The following is a 23,245-nucleotide window of genomic DNA, read 5'->3' as shown; positions in this document are numbered from 1 at the left end:
TAATAATAATAATAATAATACATTTCATTTATAAGCACCTTTCAAAACTTTCAAGGTCACTTAAGTCACAGGATAGGTTTTTCTGTGGGTGAGCAGCAGCAGCCACAAGCGCCAGCGTTCACTCAACCTGGACTAACTCAAATAGATAGAAAGCTAGCTAGCTCGCTAGCTATATAACTAATACCTAGCTATCAGCTATCTAGCTATATAATTAATAGCTAGCTAGCTAGATACCCATGTAATTAGATCGCTACACAGCGAGATAACTAATAGATAGTAAATAGGCAGCAAATAGATGGCAAATAAATAAACAGAGGAAATAAATCAAGTAATGCATTCTTGAAAACGCGGACAAAAGAAAAGCCGCCCTTGTACTTGAAAAGAACCACTGGATGTCAAAATAAGCGCTGGTCAGACCTCTGGCAAAGTTTTTTCCTTACCACCAATCTATCACAAATATAACCTGTTGTGGTGAAAATCACAATACATAGAAAGGAAGCGGTGAGCCCAGTAGGTTTTCCAGTCATTTATTGTATGTACCCTCCGCAGAGAAACAAAACTTTTGTGCACAACTAAACCAACACAAGATGGCGGCAAAGCACAGTGTTGTTTTGGATGTACACAACAACGACAAAAGGAGACTAGCGGGATTCCAAAACAAAATATTGCCTCAATTATAAATTGTTTATAAACAGGATTACACGACGCAGATTTTAGCGGCAGCATGATCATAAATCATTAGCTAATCCCAACACTAGCTGTCGTTTTCTGATGCAGTTTTCTGCGGCTGGTTAGCTAACATTTTCATGTAGACGCCATCTTGTTGGCGGTCGGTGTCGCAGATATATATATATATACTGCCTCAATTTTAAATTCGGTTTATAAACACAGCATTACACAACGCTAATTTTAGCGGTAGCATGAGCAAAAATCATTAGCTAATCCCAACACTAGCTGTCGTTTTCTGATACAGTTTTCTGCGGCTGGTTAGCTAACATTTTCATGTAGACGCCATCTTGTTGGCGGTCGGTGTCGCAGATATATATATATATACTGCCTCAATTTTAAATTCGGTTTATAAACACAGCATTACACAACGCTAATTTTAGCGGTAGCATGAGCAAAAATCATTAGCTAATCCCAACACTAGCTGTCGTTTTCTGATGCAGTTTTCTGCGGCTGGTTAGCTAACATTTTCATGTAGACGCCATCTTGTTGGCGGTCGGTGTATCAGATATATATATATATATATATATATATATATATATATATATATATATATATATATATATATATATATATATATACTGCCTCAATTTTAAATTCGGTTTATAAACACAGGATTACACAACGCTAATTTTAGCGGTAGCATGAGCAAAAATCATTAGCTAATCCCAACACTAGCTGTCGTTTTCTGATGCAGTTTTCTGCGGCTAGTTAGCTAACATTTTCATTTAGACGCCATCTTGTTGGCGGTCGGTGCTGTTCCCAATGGCGGTGTCCCCTTGAGATTCCAGCGAGAGGGCTGTGGTGGCAGACCAGGTGGTGTTGGGCACCACATCTGTCTGGATTTTATCAGAGGTGGAGCTTAGGTTCACCAAGAAGCGTGAAGAAGAGACGGTGGGGGGCATGTCGGTTGGCGTGTCCGAGGTGTTGGATGAAGTCAGGTTGGTGGACGTGAAGGAAGCGGAATCTACGAGGGGATCCTGGACTGCAAATTTCCCCATTGTGGGACGAATAAAGGTTTTCTGATTCTGATCCGCTGAGAAGTTGGCGGGAGGGCTCACTGTCATCTTGGGTGTGTGAGCGGGAGTAGGCTCTTGGGGATCTGAGCACACTGGCGGCCCTTCAGCCACGTACCACACCTCGTTGTGCCTGTTGAGAAGCTTGAAGGGACTACATAAACCCACAAACGCACATTCACACATGAGAATGTATTGTTTTTCTTCCCCAAAAAATAGCAGTGCCATGAGAAGTGATTTCACCACTTTTGGACTTATTTTTGTCTCCAGCGAAAGTCTACTGCAAAATTATATACAGTATGTTTCCCCCCACACCCTATTTTTCTGTTAGCATCTTGCGTTAAGTTAGCAGACTCAAGGCAAATGCAGTCGTTTTAAACACAGGTAATTTTCCCTCTGTGACAGAATGTTTACATTTATCAGCTCACATCGGGAAAAATGTCACAAAAAAAGTCTGGTCTGAAAAGGCATTTCAAGCCATAAAACTCAAATTGATTCTCAGAGCTAAACAAAAAGCTGAATCTTCATGTTTTCTCATGTACAGTGATACCATGGCTTACGGACATAATTGGTTCCCAGACAGAGTGTGTAAGGTGAAAAGTGTGTAAAAATTAATTTCCCATAGGAAACCATTAAAATGAGAATAATCCGTTCCCAGTTCTTCATAAAACATAAATTTCTATTTTCTAATTTTCTAAGCCTTAAAACTACACAAAATATACCTTATTTTATGTATAAGAAATGTGCTATGGTATTATAATTAAGAAAAATAAACTGCACGGTATAATAAAGTCATTTTATTTACCTTTGTGATGGTCATTGAGGGCTTGATGGAATGGAGTGGCCGCTTTCATCAGCATTAAACTGGATGAGGAACGTAGCCTTCTTTCACCATCTTGAGAAATGATCCCTTAGAGGTGCTTTCTCTGCGATAATTGTATCTAGTTGCTCATCAATTGTGTTCTGTTTAGCTGGGTTGATAGCTTTTTGCATCAAGTGTACAGATGACTTGTGCGGGTTATTTGTGGAGCCTGATTGATGGGATATTTTAACCTTCCAGTCTACACTCTGCTTTTGAACTATTAAAGTTGGAACGAGTCCAAATTACACTCTTTTCTATCCATTTTCTCACCATTTCACTTGTTTTTTTTCACTGTTGTTTTTTTTTGTTGTTTCAAGCTCTGCCGTCTCCCTTTTGTGTGTGTGGGTGTTTTCTTGCTGTCTCTCTCTGTCGTCTGCCTGTCTCTTAAATTTTTACCCCCCCCCCCTCAATTCTTGACCAATCATGTGGCTTTAACCGGGACGTCATTTTGTTTTTGGGAGAACGGCCTCACTCTCTCTCTGTCTGTAACCCCCACCCCTCACTGCTGCGTTCTTGACCAATCACGTGGCTTTAACCGAAGACTGGGGTTGGTGAATAGAGGACAAAAAAGTCGGCCACAATTTCCTTGTTGAACGGCTCGTTCGCGAACGACACATCACTCATTGTGGCAGCTCCGTGTGTATCCCGAAAAATAGTTTGTATGCCAAGGTAAAATTTTCATAAATGTAACGTTCGTAATCCGAAAAGTTCGTAAAGCCAAGGGGTTCGGAAACCGAGGTTTCACTGTACATGGGTCAGGTTTACACCCCGTTGCCTAAGTAGACACTAATTTCATCATCGAACTTCATTGCACGAAGAAAACAATTACTTCATAAAAAGTGCTTAACTCCAGCTGAAAATGCATTTAGCATTCATGTCTGCGGATGAATCACATGTATTGTGCACACCTGTCATAGCCGACGCCGTAATGGTAGGTATGATTATAGGGCGCCCGCACTCTCTCCAGCTCTGTGGTCAGCAGGTGTGCATGAAGCCTGGACGTCACCGATAACATCCAACCTCCATAGCTACGCACATAGACGTCCATCTCGGGCATCTCGGTGAAATACAACTAGAGGTGGCATGAAATCATTGCGACACTTGGTATCAAGTTCATGACGCTAATGCTGCACTTTCCACTTACTTTGTCATTGGTGGGTGCGGGTGGCTTGTCTTGGTATTCTTGTGGAAGCAGGAAGTGAAGCGTGTAAACGGCCAGCTCCCACATTTTAGTCTCCTCTGGGATTTTAACCAACACGGGCGCGGTCATCTCCATCTGGATACCTGCCAGCAATACATAATCACTCATTTTAATCGATGAGAAGGTTTCTTCAGTCGTCATCTGCGAACTAAAATGGTGCTGGTAGCTCTGGCCAGAGCTACTAGCACCATTTTAGTTAGCTGACGAAGCTTTTCGGATGAAGAGCGAAACGTCCGACACCTTCAAAGAAGTACAGATGACGACTGAAGAAACCTTTTCATCGTTGGACCACTCCCGTACGACTGAGAGCTTACACACGCGCACTCACTTTAATGTAAGAAGGTGAGAGGATCGATTTTTTTTCACTATTTGTTCTTTTTACCTGCTACATTGGCTCCAGTGATGTACTGAAAAAGTCTCCTGAAAGCCATGGCAGCACCCACACCCATGAAGTAAGCCTCGGCGTCTGTAGACACCCAGCGGGTGGGACTGTAGTGTCGGACCTACAAAAAAAAAAAAAAAAAAAAAAAAAAACACACACAGCCAGCAGTTTTTTTCCGTACTTTACTTTGATTTTTCACTTCAACTCGGGAATCATTTAGTAAATATGACTTGAATTGATGCTCTGTTAGTTGAAAAAAAATCCACAGCGGTCACAGAAATAACTTCATTGTGACAATAGTACAGAATCAGAATCATAATAATTGGCCAAGTATGTAGACTATACAAATACACACGCAACTATGACTAACAAATAAAAAAAGTGACATATAAGTCTTTCGGTTAATGTAAGGCACAATGTTAGAATACTGTTCCAGAGGTGTGCAAAAAAATGCAAAGAGCCACAATAGATTTTTGACACTGTTTCGGGACTTAATGGGGAGAGGGGAGAAGATGATTGAATATCTGCTGGTTTTGGTGCACATGGCTTGGTCGTGCTCACTTGAATGGGGGAGCTGGAAAAGGTGGTGGGCAGGGTGTAGTGGGTCAGATAAATAATATGAAATAAAAACAAAACAATGAAAATTAGATATTGGTTGTGATGGAATTTGTTTTCTTTTTAATTTCTAATATGCTTGTCTTTATTTGTTTCTAATCTCCCCAGACTGCTTTTCTGGTCTTTGTTTAGTGGGGTACAAACAGTCAGAATCTTCTTACTGATATTGATCACAACAAAGGTGTCATTACTCACTTCATATTCATCAGTTTGGCAGACCGCCTCAAAGTTCAGGCATTCCTTTGTCTCTGTGCAAAAGCTGCCATTGGTGCTTGGGCTGCAACCAGTACAAAATGTTGATGTTTACAAAGAGAGTTACATCAAACCAACGTTAACAACATTGTTTAGCAGTAACATATGGAAACGTGATGTGCTCATGCTAACGGTTAGCATTGGTAGTTGCACTATCCATCCATCCATCTTCTGCCGCTTATCCGGGGTCGGGTCGTGGGGGCAGCAGCTTCAGTAGGGAAGCCCACACTTCCCTCTCCCCAGCCACTTCTTCTAGCTCGTTCTGGTGGATCCCGAGGCGTTCCCACGCCAGCTAGGAGACATAGTCTCTCCAGCGTGTCCTGGGTCGTCCCCGGGGTCTCCTGCCAGTGGGGCATGCTCGGAACACCTCACCAGGGGGGGCATCCTAATCTGGCTCCTCTCTATGTGGAGGAGAAGCGGCTCGACTCTGAGCCCCTCCCGGATGACCGAGCTTCTCACCTTATCTCTAAGGGAGAGCCCGGACACCCTACGGAGAAAGCTCATTTCGGCCGCTTGCATCCGAGGTCGCAGTTCGATGATTGACTTTGTAGTTGTATCATCGGATTTGCGGCCTCATGTTTTGGACACTCGAATGAAGAGAGGGGCGGAGCTGTCAACTGATCACCACCTGGTGGTGAGGAGGCTCCGTTGGTGGGGGAAGATGCCAGTCAGACCTGGCAGACCCAAACGTGTTGTAGTTGCACAATGAGATGCAATAATTATTTTAACAGGAACAGTGAAGCAACACATGTAAATTAGACCGTGAAACAATTATGCAATATGCTGACCCATATTTGTATACTTCTGTTTTCACATTCATTGAATTGATAAGCTAACAAACAATTAAAAACATTACAACACAAAAAAATTTAGGAGCATGACTAATCAAATGATTGTAATTTTCCTGTACAAACTGTAGGGCAGCTTTTAGGGTCACGCTAAAGGGCTATATAATGTGTAAGGAAATAAATGAAAACCAATTCACTTAAAGGACAACCGACGTCTCCGGACAAGTTGTGTCCATAATTTGTAAAATGGCTTGAAACGACTTCTGAGCGTATTTTACAAAGATTCCACCGCATATAGCTATATTTTACGTTTTAAGACTCACGCTGAATATTCCGGAAGTCTTGTTTTTGAGTTGGTGACGAGTCCGTACGTGACGTTACTGAAGGAACGCCCCTGACCGAAAAAAAGGACACATTGTAGCAGTCCTTCCATGACGTCAATGCATTTTGCTGTGCTTGTTTAGTCTGAAAACGTGATGTTGCACCAAAAAGAGCCAGAAGAAGGCTGATAGAGTGTTTATGCACATTAGTAAACATATTACGTTATTTCATGTTTAGATTAAGTAAACATATGTTTTTTCATGTTTAGCTTAGTATATATTATGAATTGTGCACGTTTAATTTCAGTCTAATTTAGTTAAATAAAACTATCAGTCTTATTAGGTCAATAGCCGTTGGAGAAAAGGCAGCGGCTCCAACTTCAATCTGAGACCCGCCCAACACTGAGTTGCTCGTAACCGATTGGACGGGAAAGGTCGACTTGTTCGCAACTGATTGGACAACAGATCGCCACTCTGTATGTTTAAAAACTTGTCAGAGCGGGAGCTCGGTCTCTTTTGCTCTTTTGCTCTTTTGCTCTCTTGCTTTTTGTCTCTTGTGCTCATGTCTTCGTCCCACCGAGACGAGAAGTGCTTTCTCTGTCTCATTAGAATAAAGTAGTTTTTTGTTCACCATCTATTGTACTTGCTGATATTTTTATCAAGTGAACTCCAGACAATGCGCGAACCAGGAAAGACAAACGAAGTTTTAACCGGACAAAGGCGACCAAGCTCCATATAAGGAATTTATCAGCCTGTGGAAACGGGCTGATTAATTCCTCACAGGAGCTCGGTAGCCATTTTCTGGCTCTTTTTGGGTGATCCATTTCCCCCCCAATGTTGCCTCAAAATGGCACAGAATAAATTATTTAATCGATTGCAAACATGTATGATTTCCTCTTCAGAACTATTTGAATCATATTCATAACTGGATGTGTAACAAGAAAGCATCTTCGCCGAATCTGAAGCCATTGTTTTGATTCTCAAGCAAGGCAAGACGTCTTGGCGTGACGTCACAAACTGGGGGCGGGACTTTCTACAAATGCCCAATTTGCAGCTCAATTTTTTTGCAGATTTTGGACACTTTAAGTCATTTTTATTTTGCATTTGAATAAAAATATCATACTGCGTGTTTTGGGTATTTTAGATGCTATAAAATGTTTTTCTGATGTCAGTTAGGAAACAAAAAAGTGACGTCAGTTGTCCTTTAACAAAAGAAATGTTTCCTTATAAAACTACTATGTACATTTTCATCATTGTCATTTACTTACATGAGTATTTATTTCTGTACTATTTTTTTGGTTGTACTCAAGCAGAAGTCAGAACGCAACAAACCTCTCCGAAAAACATTTTAACAGATTTTATTTCACACTAATCCAACAACAAAATAAAGAGTAACTATAATGAAAAAATCCCAGTTTTTTATAACCCATGATTATCTGTATTTAATTAGACGTCGATCCCTGCTAGCATGCACTAGATAACTTACCCAACACTTGCTTCAGTGGTAGCCACAAGGGCCAACACAGCCAAAACTGACCGGAAAGTCCTGTAAAAAATAATACAATAAACGAGTCAATCTGGAAGAAAGTGTTTTTCTCTGTTCACGCCTTGAACGCTGTTTGAATATTTCTTGTTCGTAAGTATTGAGGCGGGCACTAGGACCAGGCATCTCACCCAGCAGGTGCATGGGAGGGGGCGGGTGCATGTTGCATATATTTCACTGCATTTTTCTATTTGAGGGAGATCCACTTTTTCGCCGTTGGAATAAACACGTTTCCACATTCAGTCGTGTGTGCTCCTTTCCTCGACGGCTACAGTATTATATATAATAGAAAAACGTTTATTATACTCAAAATGGAGAAATTGCCAATATTGTATGACGATTTTATGTAGTTGGGGGGGGGGGGGGGGGGGGGGGGGGGGACTGGAACGGAGAAATTTCCATGAATTTAAAGATTTTTCTATATGCAGCCTGCGTGTGGCGCATTGTCACTGCGGCGAGGCAGAAACGCTTTGCTACTGCTGCATCACTATGCACACACTCGCTCTCCTTTTCTCATTTTTACCACCGGCAAAGACATCTGGAGGTCAAGTCCAGTATTGGCATGCAAAATTTCCAGTTATTTTTTTGCTCCCAAAGATTTGAATCGAATATATTTTTTGGATGATTTCCACATCAGGTTCAATAGTTTGTGCCGGCTCCTTAGCAATGACGCAAACCGAACGGTGACGCAGCAGGAAAAAAAGTGTCACAAAAAGAACACGTGCTTTCCTTTCACAAAATGATGATCGATAAAATCTGTAAATGTGTGATTGTGTGCTACTTACATGCTGAGTGTCCTTCCTGCAGAAATGTTGGGGAGACGCCACGCCGTGGTGTTGATGTGCGAGCTTTGGTGAGTTGTTCTGCAATATGACGGCACTAACTTCTCGGCCAGGACCGCATCGCACCGGGAAAAAAATAAAGGGGGGGGGGGGGATGCAGATGTAGCCTAAGGACATGCCGGACATTGGTAGAACGATCAGAGAAACAACTAGCTATCCACAAAGATATGAAATGAGATCTGTGTTGTGGAAAAAAATAATTAAGTAGAATATTACGTATATAATTTGCAAATTGATAAACAAGTCATACGTTGTGAGATTTGACTCCCCCCCCTGGGGTTACATTTTAATAAATGGCAAGAGAAATACTTGTTATTCTATGATTTGAAAGTTATCCAAAAATGTTGAGCAATTCAAAGTGTTAAATAATTTTTAACAGGCTATCTTGTCTTAATTCTGTTAATGCTTTACTCAGATTTGGCAGACATTTTTTTGTAGTTCAATGGAAGTCAGTCAACAACCTTCTTGAGTATGTTTGATTGACGGCGCACCGCTCATGTCAACTTGGCATGTTGACAATTTTTGATTGAAGCAGAGCATCCTGTGATCAAAACAAAAAAATGCTACTTCTCTTCTACAAATTCCAACACACTGTACACAACACCCGACGTGAATTGAGCATGCCCCCGGAAGACAAGTTGAGAGGTGACATGCCCCAGAACACAATTTTTTATTATAACAAGTCACAATTTGGGGTGGAGAGGGAGGAAAAAAACTTCAGTAAAGTTTATTAATATTTTACCATCAATAGAATCCTCACACAAAGCATAACGAACGTGCACTGGAACGTGTGTGGGGGTCATGTCAGTTGTCCCGCAGTGCACTTTCTCGATTTCAAAATCATGAATGAACACTTTTTTTCTGAAACGGTTATGGGGGATCTCTATGTCTCATTATTTACACTCACACCACACATTTCTTTCTTACCAAGAATGTGTCAATACTTAAAATAAAATAAGGATCATATCGAGAGTAGCAGGCGAAAAAAACAGACAAAAGCAACATGGCTATATTTCTAAGTGGCACCAAATTGAGAGGGGTGGGGTTGGGTGGGGGCTACAACAAAATAGGCTGTCGGTTAGGTGATCAAATATTGGGCTCACAATGAGAGCATCACAGCGAACCCGTCCGATGAGCAAATCTACCAAAATATACAACCTGTGGGGACCTGAGCATGTGAGCAAGGTTGGGGTGGGGGTTGGGGCTTCTTGTGTTCTCAGGACAAGACAGCAAGCCTGATGCACAAGTACCGTGTGACACAGATAACAAACACACCCGAAAAGCTAAAATGGTCTTTGGAGAGAAACAGCGAGGTCGGGCCTCTCGTTCGTCCATCAGTCCGTTCCCGTTTGTTTGTGTTTATCCAAATGGATAAAAAAGTCTTTTTGCATAGCCAGGCAGTGGGAAGGAGCATCTGAAAAAAGGGGGAGCCTCTGGCATCTTCCTGGATACAGTCGGGTGCCAGCTGGTCAGGTGACAGTCGTCCCCAAATGAAATCTCCCCGCACCGCCTCCCCACGCTCACAAGGTAGCCTCCTTCTGTCGTTCGCGTCCATTCGATGTCTTCTTGACTTTGGAAATGCCCTCCAGGGCACCCGATTCCGTCACGCTGCGCACACACGCAAAATTCAAATCAGTCGTTGGGAAATATGAATTCATTCTTTGCCGTTGATGGATTTTAATGCCAACTATCCATTTTGACTGGGTTTGGGGTGTGTGTAAGTTAGCTCATTCACTACCAGATGATGTGCAAAAATGTGTCCACTCCAGTGCCAGGGTTTTTGTCATTGTCACTTGAATTCCAGAACCCACAGAATATTGAGTTTTAGGACTACATAAACATTCAATTCAGCGTAAGAAACCTTCTCTTCTTTCATCAGAAAAGAAGGTTAAATCCTAAATTATATGGTCTGTAGTTATATGCGTTTGAAATGAAGGCGGCTGTCCAAAATACAATGCAATAGATACATATTGGTCTATCTAGCGCTTTAATAACAGCTGAAGCTGGAACAAAGCCCTAACATGGAAAAAAAAGAAAATGCTGCCCCCTTGTGAAAAAAAAAAACATTGCCAAAGGCCATGGCCAGTGCTTTATCAGCACCCAGGCATGAAAAAAAAAAAAAAAAAAACGAAGAAATTCGGCAATGGGGCTGTACATCATATTTTCAATTCCAGAATGAATTCGTGAATGGCAGTGAATGAGTTAAATACAGCTGTACTTATTGTGTAAAGATGTACTGTATGAAGAAGACTCGATTGAGTTACACCCCAGTACAGATTATTTGCGCTGTGCATCGCAAACATATTCACATTTCTTCCCTTAAAAAAAACTTTTTGGGTCTGCAGATTTTGTAACCGCCTAAACAGCAAATGGTTCAGATCTTTTTTCCCCCTATCAAATTTCTAACCACGCCACTTCACGATGACAGCATAAAAGTGGCCACTTGTGATTCAAACTGAGGTGCCCAACGAAGTGATCACCCAAAGACACCAGTTACCAGTAGATGACGCTGTGGTGCCAACACTGACCACACACACACACACACGCACACGCACACGCACACACACGCACACACGCACACACACACACACACACACACACACAACGTATTTAGGCTGCTCTTGCATCATAGACAAACCGATTTCAGGGTTGACTAGAGCAGGCTAAAAAGACAATGGATGGGGAGATGTGTTAGTTAGCGGGAGAGAGAGCGAGAGTGCTTTCAAATGTAAGGGAAAACACAGATGTTACCTTAGCATCTGCTGTAGTTTTGTTTAAAAGAAGCATGTCATTTTGACATTTTTGTTGGCCATATTATTTTGGTACATGACATTTTTCTTTCATTTAAAAGCCAATTTCTATGAAATCGAATCCTAACAATGGTGGGGGGAAAAAAAACAAGTGCTACCAATGTGCTTCATGATCATGACCAGATGCACCGTCTCAAGCACCAGGAAGGTAAATTTGGGTAAAGTTTTCAATATCATGAACAGATGCCCGCCCGAGCCACTTCATTTTTCAGCCTCACTCAAAGGGCTTTCGACACGCAGCAAACGAAACGTGTTTTTGATCAAAGTAGCGTTGTTCAGGTGTGATTAGATTGTACACATGCGTTTTGAAAAGAGGCGATAAACGCCGGCTTACATTTCCTCCATCTCCTCGTCTTCTTCGTCCTGTGGCAACTGGAGGTAAGGATTGTTGGAGGCGGGCCGGAATTTGTAACCCGTCATCACGAAGAACACCAGAGTGGATACCTCCACCAGGAACTGAGTAAGGAGAATGAAGTCAAATATGAAAAAGATCACCAGCAGTCACCATTTCACTTGATTTGAGCGGGCTCGAATTTCAATGCTACCTCATAGCACCATTGCCACTGGAAGGGCATGGTGACCTTGAGCAGGATGGCGATGATTCGGGTGAAGTAGATGTAGCAAACAATCTGAAAGAGAAAGAAAATGAATCGGCCAATCGGGGTGGGGGGGGGGGAGACAACCCGGGAATGATTTGAAAACAAACCATGACGTAGTAGTGACGGAAGAGCTTAAGTTTTTCCAAATTCACGGCAGCTGTGGAGGTCAAAGTGGAATCCATCATTCAGTTGACGGCAATTCGCTTTGACCGACTCATTTCGAGATGCTCACCTTTTCCGTCCGTGCTGGAAGCCTCTTGGAGGTGACGGATGGACCTAAAAAAAATTAACATGCTGCATTTTCACCGGAGAGCGAGTCAAGCGAACGTAGCGTCTGCTGGAGCATTTTTTAACTCATTCACTGCCAGACGATGTGCAAAAATGTATCCACTCCAGTTCCAGGGTTTTTGTTATTTTCACTCCAATTGCAGGACCCAAATTCAATGTTTTTTTTCTGAAATTTAATTAAAAAAACTTATTTTGCAATATTTGACTAATATTCCCCATTTTTTGACACAATACTAAATATTGTTTGAGACAATTTTGCGAAATGCAAAATTTGGAGTCACGACCAAAACCCTTTTTTTCCTGCCTAAAAGTCACAGTTAACTCATTCACTGGCAGACGATGTGCAAAAATGTGCTCACTCCAGTGCCAGGGTTTTTGTCATTTTCACTCACATTGCAGGATCCACAGAAATATTGAGTTTTAGGACAACATAACCTTTCATCACTTTGCTGCTGTGAAATGTAAATTTCTCCACTGTGAGACTAATAAAGGCATATCCAATCCAATCCAATCCAAATCTTAGACTCTCTTCTTTCCTAAAAAACAGTTAATTCCTAAGTTATATGGGTCTGGAGTTACCTGAGCTTGAAATGGGGGCGGCTGTGCAAATTACAATACATTTAACAGCAGCTGAAGCTGTAACAAAGCGGTAACATGAACAAAAGGCAAAAAGAAGAGAAAAAACATTGACAGAGGTATGACCAGCGCTTTATCGTCACACCCCCGCAAGAAAAAGCAAAACGAATTCGGGAATGGCGCTCCATGTCACACTTTTGAACTCCCGAATAAATTGGGGAATGGCAGCGAATGAGTTAATGCAAAACGCCGTAAAACTGACCAGACGACAGGGAACAAGATGGCGCCGCAGCAGATGAGGTCAACCAGGAAAAGGATCTCCTTCCACAGGGGGTATTCGCTGGAGCCTTCCTCTGTGGACTCAATGATGATGTAGGCCACGTTGGCCAGGCACTGTGAACACACAAACGAGTCAACAACCAAAAAACTCCCCCCCAAAAAATTACAAAAACCTTACAAAGACGCACCTGTAACGGGATGACAATCATGAAGATTTTCTTCTCCTTATCTGACAGGATGTATTTCACAAAATCCCAGCCGGTGCCGATGAGTGCTAGCGTGATGAACAGCAGCGCCCCCTTAAGCCTGGGAAAGGTAGTGAGGAGAAAGCCCTCACATGTCAATACGCTTTTGGAAATAGACGAAAGCGGGATTGCGGGGAGACGGCGGCAGACTTACAGGTGAGTGATGTAATACATGACGGCCCAGCCTTCGATGGGGTGGCCCTCTGTGTTGATGAAGTGATAGTTGATCTGAAAGACGGCATCGCAGGACCCACAGAGTATTGAGTTTTAGGAATACATAAACATTCAAATCAGCGTGTGAAACCTTAGCATCTCTTATTTCACCAGAAAAAAAAGGCTAATTCCTAAATGAAATGGCACTGGAGTTATGAGCTTGAAATGGGTGTGGCTGTACAAAATACAATACCTCAGCTCACAAACATAAATGGTTCCCAGAAAGCGTGTGTAAGGCGAAAAGTTCATCTGCCGAACATTTATTTCCCATAAGAAACATTTAAAATGAGAATAAATCCGTTCCCAGGTCGCCATAAAATATAATTTTCTACGAAATAATACTTGAAACTACACAAAATATACCTTATGTTATGTATAATAAATGTGTGATTGTATGGTAATTAAAGAAATAAACTGTACTATATAATAAAGTCGTTTTCTTTACCTTTGCGATGGTAGTTGTGAATGGATGGTAGCAATGGTCGACTTCGCGTAATGGTACTTACTGGGACACCTAAGTCACACAAACGCACACCTCCTTCTTCTGCTCGACCGTAATTTTCTTTTGTGTCCTCTTTGGCTTAACGCTAGCCTGTGGTGAGGTCTTTTTTGGTCCCATAATAGCAAAAGTACTCCACTCGATAACAAACCATGTCTGCACTCAAAGAAAGGTCGTGACGAAAACTAGTCCACCAGCCACCGTGTCGCCTTTCGACCATGTGGTGTAGTGTTCATCCGCCGAAAACTGGGCCGCCCGCCACCGTGACGCTGTGTAGTTTGGTTCGTCCACGGAAAAGTAGTTCGTTTGCCAAGACTTTATGCTTGTGAATTTAATGTTCGTGATGCGTAAGGGTCGTGAGCTAAAGCATTTGTAAGATGAGGTATCACTGTACATCACTTCGTCGTGTCGCGTCTCATTGTGACCGATGCGTTAGTGTTGTTGAATCAAGTTTTTTTTTTAGAGAAGCGTTTGGTCCAGATCTCCGCAAATCGAATGTTATCCTTGTGTCGGTTCCACTGTGGGTTGACGTGTTTGTAGTCAGTATTGATAAAAAAAGCAGACATTGCTTACATTGATTATAATGTGAAATGTTTTGGTTTTCCAACGGGTTTCTGGAACGGATTATGGTCAAAAACCAGGGTTTGACTGTATTTTTATGGTTTTTTTTGGGCATGAATAGTGTGTGTTGCGGGTTGGACTCACGCTGTGGAAAACCAGAGAGGTGGATTTGGTGAAGGCCAGCGCCGCCATCAGCCAGTGAATCTTAAACACACTGTACCTGTAGACGCAACGGGGCCAACGTTGGTGATCGCTTTGGTCCAACCTTCGGCTGAGAGACCCCTGCTTACGGTCACTTTCTGTACCTGTGCCTCATCAGCGTGTACACCCACACCATTGCGGCGGCAAAGAAAACTCCGGCCATGCCGATGTAAAGGCGCGAGAGGGGGATTTCGGCCGCTGACAAGAAGCCTCCGGGGTTCTTCTCTGTCATTTCCAGCTGTGAAGGAAAGCGCCGGGGAGGGAGGGGGGCGGGGGTCAAGTGAATACGTGGGAAGGAGGCAGGTTCGCGACAGGTGACTTAAAACTCACGGTGAAGGAGTATGGCTGGTTGATGCCAGGAAACATGTTTTGGCAATAGTAGAAGTTTAAGTTGTACAGGCCTTCAGCCAGAAGGCCCAAAAGGAGGTGAAACTATGGAAAAAATAAAAATAAGGGGGGGTGATCAGTGGCAATCAAATACAACATCTGCAAGAGATGAGTAGAAGGTTATCTTACGTTGAAAGCGTACGTGTCATTAACTTTCTTCAAAGCCAGCGTCAGCTGTTTGGTGGACGCCAACTAAACGCAAACACATGTGAAGAGCGTTTTTCTACAAGGTCACGGATACGCAAACAAAGTCAGAAATCACCTGGAATTCAGTTGCCGCCTCTTCCCCCGTCTGATCTTCCTTCTTCTGTTCGACGGGCTTCGCATTTGTTTGCAACTTCGCCTCAGTTGCTGTTTGCTCAGTGATCTTATCGCCGGATTTCACCTGGTCCGCCGGTTTAACTGGAGTCGCGGCGGGAGACTCTCGGCTGGACCGCTGACCTGAATCCCACAGAGATCCCATTTGGCAACGACTTGGGAGTACATTTGTGATCGCTTGAAGTCGGAAGCAGCCGACAAATAACACCCTTCACCCCCTGAAGCCAAACAATTTTTAACACTACAGCTACTTAAAGGACAACCGACACCATTTTTTGTTTCCTAACTGACATCGGAAAAACGTTTTATAGAATCTAAAATACCCAAAACACACAGGCTGATATTTTTAGTCAAATGAAAAACACAGAGAAAAACGACAAAGTGTCTCAAAACTGCCACAAAATGAGCTCAGAAATGATGAGATTCAGAAAGTCCCGCCCCCTTGTTCGTGACGGCACGCCAGGACGTCTTCGCCTTGCTCTAGAATCAAAACAATGGCTGATTCGGAGAAGATACTTTCTTGTTACTCATCCAGTTATGAATATGATTCAAATATTACTGAAGAGGAAAGCATAAATGTTTGCAATCGTACAATTCGAGCCGTCAATAACACCAATGTAGCACCCAGAAAATGCAGAAGATGGCGCCCAAGCTCTGTTGGAAATGGGCTGATTTGTCTGCTGGGAATTTGTGGCAGCGAATATCAAATAGTTGTCTTGGTGCAACACACAACGATTCCCCATCGCGTTATTTATGTGTTTTCCTTCCAATTTTGCCATCAACACGGATCAACACAAAGTTTTCAGACCAAACAAAGTACCGCAAAATGCAGTGTGTGTCGCTTTCTCGGTCAGGGGCGTTCCAAACGTGACGTCACGTGGGGATCGTCATCAACTCGAAAACAAGACTGAATATTCAGTGAGAGTCTTAAAACTTAAAATATAGCTATATGCCGTGGAATCTTCGTAAAATGCGCTCATTATGGACATAACTTGTCCAGAGGCGTCGGTTGTCCTTTAAAATGAGGCTAAAAACACCATTCAAATGATGATCAATGTCAAAAATATACTATATATAATCCATATTTCAACTTGTCAATTATGAAAAAAAATCATGTTTGTAACAAAACAGAAGTATTTTACAATCAAACATGTAATAACCAATCTTGTAAAAGTACGAAGAATTGTAAGACATTCTTAGTCACTAAAATATGCACATTTAACCTACATTTCTATGGTTTGACAAAAATAGCTATCGTAAACTCAAATGACAAACTCGCATCATTTTCACCTTTTCTTGATCGAAGTTTAACTCCTGGAAATGCTTGGGAGTATTCCTTGCGAAAACGACGTACTTTTCTTATAGATTCCACACTTTTTGTTGCTTTTTCTCCGGCAGATGCCATTTCATGACAATGATAAAACGATGCTCTTGACTCTCGATTCCAGGAATTCATCTAAAGGAAGCTAACAGCTGGCACTGTGCCGATCTCCTGTTCTAAATTTAGATACGATACTTAGCGATCTCGTGTTTTGAATGAACGTTGGGTATTTACTATTTTGATGATTTTTGACTTATTGTTTTTATTGGAAACTGTAATTTTCATTAATAAAACCGTAACGGAATGGGATCATGACAACTGTACTCATTACAGCACTGGTGTCAAAGTTGAGGCCCGGGGGACAAATCTGGCCCCCCACATCATTTTATTTAGCCCGTGAAAGCAAATCAAGCATGTCAAGTGCCATGATGCCAAAGTCTTTAGGGGTCACCACAGCACATCAGTGTCCTCCATCTAACCCGGTTTTGTGCATCCTCATCTCTGACACCAGCTACCTTCATGTCATATTTGACAACATCCATAAACCTCCTCTTCGGTCTTCCTCTCGGTCTCCTGCCTGTCAGTTCAAGGCTCAGCATCCTTCTCCCGATATAGTCACTCTCTCTTTTCTGAACATTTCCAAACCATCTCAGTCTGGCCTCTCTGACTTTCTCTCCAAAGCCTCTAATATGAGTTGTCCCTCTAATGTACTCATTTCTGATCCTATCCAACCTGGTCACTCCCAAAGAAAACCTCAACATCTTCAGCTCTGCTACCTCCAGCTCTGCTTCGTGTCTTTTCTTCAGTGGCACTGTCTCCAGTCCAAACATCATGGCTGGTCTCACCACCGTTTTATAGACCTTTCCTTTCATCCTAGCTGAAACCCTTCTATCACATGATGCTGAAGTCTGAACCCAAATTTCCAAAGTGTACCCATGTAAACACAATAGCGGTAACTATTTTTTACTTCAAATTTGAAAACTAAAGTCTTGTTATATCGATATCGGTTATATTGATAATATAGCTTATTATTACGATACTATTTTCATTTCCTGTGTACATTCCTAGTCTTTTTATGTATAATTAGTTCCGTTTAGTACGATTCATGGGTATTATGATAATCCGGTTACTATGGTGCTCTTTTTCATCTCCCGCCGGCCATTTTGCTATGTTTATATCGATACAAAAGATACTTAAGGTGAATCGATATTTGCTTAGGGGTTTCTATACAGTACCACCATTATCGAAATCTGTATCGGCCCGCGCCGTTGGTTGACTTGGTCACGTGACTTGGTTACGTGACCAGCTCCCGTGTCTTGCTGTGTAGCAGACACCATTTTCTACCGTCTTCAACCATAGCGAAACGAAAGAATTGTGATCTCGGAACGAAATGCAAGGCAATCGTGGCTGTTGAGGAGAATCCAACACGAAATCAAAGCCAAGTATGCCCCAGAAGATTCCCATAATGACGAGGATGATGAGGATGAAGAACCAACTGAATACACACCTATTGCAACAAAGACACAAGCGTTGCAAGGTGCTACGGACGTACGATCTTACTTAGAATCCAGATAAAATGCCTCAGTTTTTTTTTTTTTGAAATGTTAAACAAGATTGGATCGTTTATGTTAAAAGGTGAAAATGGGAAGCAGAAGAAGATTCAAGATTTTTTTTAATTGCATAATAAGATGTAAGCGTTTCCCTGTTGCAGTGTTATGTACATGTACACTGTACTGTATATGAATGCAATCGTTTTTTGCAACAATGTTTGTTTTGTCTGATGAAGCGTGATGATTTTGAAAATTACTGTACATGCCATACTGTATTAAAGATCCCCCCAGTCACGTAACCAGCTTCCGTGTTTTGACTTGTCATACGCGAGCACAATAAAAAAATTGTAGCAGCGCTCACGTTTTTCATTACTGCTGCAGTAGCATCTGAAACATACTGTAATGCCCCTCAGCATGGCAAATGTTGCGCATAGTCGCTGCTGTAGCGGGTCAGTCTTTTTAATAACAAACGTAGCAGTCATCACATACAGATACAAACAGGAGCTGTTGTTACGCCACAGCTCAGTCGTTCTATTCAGGCACTCTCTCGAACCCCGTTGTCGGGTCCTCCCAAGCCCCAGTCACGTGACCAGCTTCCGTGTTTTGACCTGTCTTACCGAGCACAATAAAAAAGTGTAGCCGAGCTTACATACAGTACTGTTGTTTGACACCAATTTCAACCATGGGGAAACGTAAGAATTGTGATATCCGAACAACGTACAAGGCAATCGTGGCTGTGGAGGACAATCCAACAAGCAAATCCATTATCGCAAAAGAGTTCGACGTGCAGCAGAATACTTCATCAACGTAAGTAATGTAAACGTTTTGTTTTTCATCCGTGTATTTAATTGAGTTGCATTCAGCTATCTTTATCGTTTGCAACAATCACTGTTTTTCATATGTTTGTACATGCTGGCATTCGTGGTTTTATGTGAATAGAACAATGTGAGGATTTAGCATTGGTTGTATTTTTGAAAGGAAATAATCATTAAAAAAGTGTAAAGACGTTTTCATTTTATGCATACGTTTATTTTTCACTTCACTACTGTACAAAAAGCATGCTAGATACGCAATCCATGAACCCAATGATAAAATTACATGCCATATCAAAGATACCCTATTTACGTATTGCCCTCCCTTTTAATGCAGTTCGGCGCAGGACGGATATATCGATAGTACGGTAATATCGACATTTTTTCAGACTCCCGGGAATATCAATATAACGAGAATTTACTGTATCTTAAACAATTCTACTGGCTATTAAAGTACTATTATCTCATCTCATCTCATTTTCCGTACCGCTTATTCCTCATTAGGGTCGCGGAGTACTATTATTAAACATTATAATGGCTTCCCCAAATTCCTAATGGGCCCTGACAGGAAACTGTAACTACAATGTGGCTCGTGGCAAAAAATAAGTTTGACACCCCTGCATTACGGCAAAACCGGAGTAGTTGGCAGGTATGTAATACGCCAGTTAAAAAGCTGGCTCAAAACTGAATAGACGACAAAGAAATACTGTGGAGTGCCGAGCATACAACAAACATCAAAAAGTAGAACGGCAAATTGACTCATCTAAAATATAAGTGATAGTTAAAAACGACACAGACCTTTCTCTTTGGTCAGCACATTGGCCTTCAGTTTGCCGGTCAAGACGTTGTCCTGATCTCCGAGGACACGCACTTTGACGCTACACGAGAGAAAGAGCGCGGCACACAAACTTAAGAATTCTCTCACAATGACTGACGCCCGCGCTTACGCCCACACCCACCTGAGACTGCCGATGTCAATGAGAAAGAGGATGAGCGGTTCATTGTTGGTTACTTTTGTGAGTGTCAGAGGGCACGACTCCGTCTCTTCAGCCTTAGGAATAAGGCGGTGGGGAAATAAGATGTTTTAAAAAAAAATCATGGTTAGATTATTAGCGCTGTTTCATTGCAACCGTATAATGTCGCATTGCGCGTTTCCTCCCAGGAAGAATGAGCCAAGTATTTCATAAGAACATAGCACAAACAATGATATTGCACCATGCGAGGCAATAACATTTTTTATGAATGTCATGTGATTAAAATAGCTGAGCGGTAATGGTCGCATTTTTTTGTGAACAGCAGCTAATTGTTTTTGTCTTTGTTTGACTTCTAGGTAAAATGTCTGACTTGCCGAAATGGGTCAAAACAGGGTCAATTTGTCCACATATTGTAATTTCCGGACTACAGAGCGCACCTAATTATGAGCCTCACCCAGTACATTTTTGAAGGAAAAAACATTTTGTACATACATAAACCGCATGTGCCCAAACTAAAACATGAGATGTTTATAAAGAAAGACGGTACACAGAAAAAGTTTTAATAATATACCTTAACTTGTGTTTCAAAAGAGTGCCTGTTATGCGGCAGCAACATAAGCACTACGGTAGCAACACAGCCCAAACAGGGCAGGTTAAAAAAACATGCTGGGAAAAGTGAGACACGGCAGCAACACGTTAGCGCTCGCTAACAGGTCTGGGCACAAAAACATACCAAGTCACTGAGATACGGAAGAAATGTGTTAGCACTCACTAACAGAGCTGGTTACAAAAACATAGTAAGTCGCTCAGAGCCATCCTCATCTTCCTCCTGTAAACTGAAACCATGGAAGTCGGAATGGAATAATGTCAGATATTCCTCGCCACACACACTCTCAATCTTTGTCACATTAAGTGTCACTTTCATCCTGAGGTAAAGTCACTCCCGAGCTTGTGCTGTCCTCTCCGTCACGCAGCAGACCGACTTTTCGAAACCCGTTGCTGATGGTTGATTTATTTACGCTGTGTTGCATAAATCGCAGGGTTGAACGCTTGTGACAAAAATTGTAGCTTATAGTCAGGAAATTACAGTAATTCGCATTCCAGAATGGGTCATTCATTGGATGACGGTGTTTAGGTGAGTAGTGTACAATACAAACGTGAGCAATTGCTGATGTAACGCAGGATTTTTTTTGTCCCTGAGTGATCTTGTGAAATTAAAGGGGAGGGGGAAAAAACTCCTCACCCAGTACCACTCAGATGAAAATGATGTGATACTCACCGTGTATGACAAGACTCCACTAACATGGGCCCTGGAGAAGCTGAACCCGACCTGAGATAAAAGCAAGAGGGAGAATGTGTTTTGAATCACATGATGAACACAGAGAGGACTCACTTAGCACATGTGATTCCTTTTCCCCATCACAAGAGAACATGTTCAACAAAACAGCTTTGCGACTGTTGTCAAAGGCAGCTCAACGTAAAGCTTCTTACCGGGTACGCGCTGTAGTTGACCAGCTGCTGCGGTAGGCGCAGAGAATGGAGGTTCACGTCCAGAGTTCCGTTAGCATAAAAGCCAAAAGTGTTGAGGTGGACGAAAAAACGAGTTTCATTCTGAAGATACACACACAATAAAATCACTTGTGACACACAAACAACTGAATGTCAATCACTTTGTGTGTGCTCACTAAAGTTGGGGGCGAGGGTGAGGATTCAACAAAACATTTTGATCAAGTTTGCCCAGTTACAGCATTTCAAATGTCCAAAACAACTGCACGTCTATTTTAAGCTATTGCAAATGACCAAACACATTTCCCACCTTTCAAAAAACATCTCACCCTTATAAAAAAAGTTATATATAATATAACTTTTAAAAATCCAAATGTAGTATAATGAGCTTCTGATTATGGGCTTCAACAATTGAAGTGAGCGGTTGCATATTTCATACCCCATGGCTGTACCGTGTCACTCACTATTAAGCAATGGGGAGCATGGAGGCGATGAGCCACTAAATGTTCATATTTCCATTATTGTAAATCACCCCCGCCCCCCCAAAAAAGTTGACAGGTCTGTGTTAAAAGTAATAACATTTTCAATAAAGTGAGTCCGAAATAAGTGAAGTTGGAGGTAGGGGGTATACATATAAAAATAAACACCCTGTTTAAAAAACAATAATTCCGTTCGTTAATCGAGGTGTGCTCGCTGGCGTGTTGTGTGAATTTTGTAATGTAAAAAACATATTTTAGTGAAACGACGCGAACTCGGCGGCTCAGCAAGTCCGAATGCGTGCTAACTGCCAGAGCTGAAGCGGAGGTGTTTAGCCGTTGTTTGCTGACTTACCTTCAGGGTGAGTTTGTGTATCCTTGCTTTACTTCCGTCCAGAAGAAAGGCGAGGAGTAACGCGGCCACGACGCCAACTCTATACGCTCCGGCCATATTTCCGCGGAAAGAGAAGCGACGCTACGAGTCAAAACGATGGACGGAGCGGCTGGCAGCCTCCCCAGTTGCTAGCGGTCAAACAACAACACACCCGGGGCAATGTAGAGCGATGCTAGTCCCCGAAATTAGAATCGAATCACCTCGTGTTGTCAAAAAATCCCCAATTGACTGATTTGATGTGTTTTCATCGCGCCGAGAAAGCAACGGGAACGTACGGATGCTAGCATTTAGCAATTAGCTTATCTTGCTTCCTGATATTTGACTCTCGTTGCCAAACATTCAACAAGAAACGGGCGGCGACGTCACCAGTCCTCGTCACGTTTGACACGACGGAGCGACAAAACAAAAACGTTAAATTGTCGAATGTAAATTTAATTCGCGTCTTTCCTTTCCTAATGAGCCGATTTGGGTTTTCAACTTGAAACGAAGAAATTCGATCCTGTCGGACCAGTATTTGTCATGTGACTCGCGGTGTTGACAACAGCAACTTCCGGCTCCACGTCCCCTCAGGTGGCGAGGGGTAATTACGTCACACGAGGAGATCAAGTCTGACACGTGTAACCGACCCACTCATCGCTCGCGCGTTAAATCACTTCCGCTTTTGATTTTGTAATTTTTTTTAATGAACC

General features: G+C 42.2%; 2 protein-coding genes across 2 annotated transcripts; both read right to left on the bottom strand.

Annotated features, from left to right (window-relative positions):
• Positions 1-1,294: 1,294 nt before the first annotated feature.
• soul5l (heme-binding protein soul5, like) lies at positions 1,295-8,642 on the bottom strand. The gene is made up of 7 exons (XM_089005818.1): positions 8,491-8,642; positions 7,649-7,708; positions 4,998-5,079; positions 4,188-4,308; positions 3,749-3,888; positions 3,513-3,676; positions 1,295-1,896 (listed from the first exon to the last, which is right to left on the bottom strand). Coding segments are annotated over exons 1-7 (1,011 nt in total). The 5' UTR covers positions 8,493-8,642; the 3' UTR covers positions 1,295-1,454.
• A 543-nt stretch (positions 8,643-9,185) lies between these two features.
• On the bottom strand, positions 9,186-23,091 carry gpr108 (G protein-coupled receptor 108). The gene is made up of 18 exons (XM_089005817.1): positions 22,518-23,091; positions 21,672-21,791; positions 21,460-21,510; positions 20,166-20,257; positions 20,005-20,084; positions 15,468-15,646; positions 15,335-15,397; positions 15,149-15,250; positions 14,923-15,056; positions 14,762-14,837; positions 13,499-13,572; positions 13,288-13,405; positions 13,083-13,213; positions 12,189-12,232; positions 12,064-12,113; positions 11,903-11,986; positions 11,692-11,813; positions 9,186-10,155 (listed from the first exon to the last, which is right to left on the bottom strand). The coding sequence occupies exons 1-18, from the start codon at positions 22,611-22,613 to the stop codon at positions 10,068-10,070; spliced, it is 1,704 nt and encodes a 567-aa protein (XP_088861943.1). The 5' UTR covers positions 22,614-23,091; the 3' UTR covers positions 9,186-10,067.
• Between the last annotated feature and the right edge of the window lie 154 nt (positions 23,092-23,245).

This window comes from Hippocampus bargibanti, linkage group LG10, assembly GCF_051943395.1.
Source record: "Hippocampus bargibanti isolate YZ-2025 linkage group LG10, ASM5194339v1, whole genome shotgun sequence".
Taxonomy (NCBI): Eukaryota; Metazoa; Chordata; class Actinopteri; order Syngnathiformes; family Syngnathidae; genus Hippocampus; species Hippocampus bargibanti.
This window is presented reverse-complemented; position numbering and strand designations above follow the sequence as displayed.

Bases quoted from the DNA above. Each gene is read 5' to 3' on its own strand.
- gpr108 (XM_089005817.1), bottom strand. From the start codon at position 22,613: ATGGCCGGAGCGTATAGAGTTGGCGTCGTGGCCGCGTTACTCCTCGCC. The intron at 13,573-14,761 runs GTGAGTCCAACC...GCCGTCTTTCAG, and splicing joins CCTCTCTGGTTTTCCACAGC to ATCAACTATCACTTCATCAA. The intron at 12,233-13,082 runs GTCAGTTTTACG...AATTTTTTTTAG, and splicing joins ATCTTGTTCCCTGTCGTCTG to GTCCATCCGTCACCTCCAAG.
- soul5l (XM_089005818.1), bottom strand. The intron at 5,080-7,648 runs GTAAGTTATCTA...TACTGGTTGCAG, and splicing joins ACCACTGAAGCAAGTGTTGG to CCCAAGCACCAATGGCAGCT. The intron at 1,897-3,512 runs GTGTGCACAATA...GGGTTTATGTAG, and splicing joins TACGGCGTCGGCTATGACAG to TCCCTTCAAGCTTCTCAACA.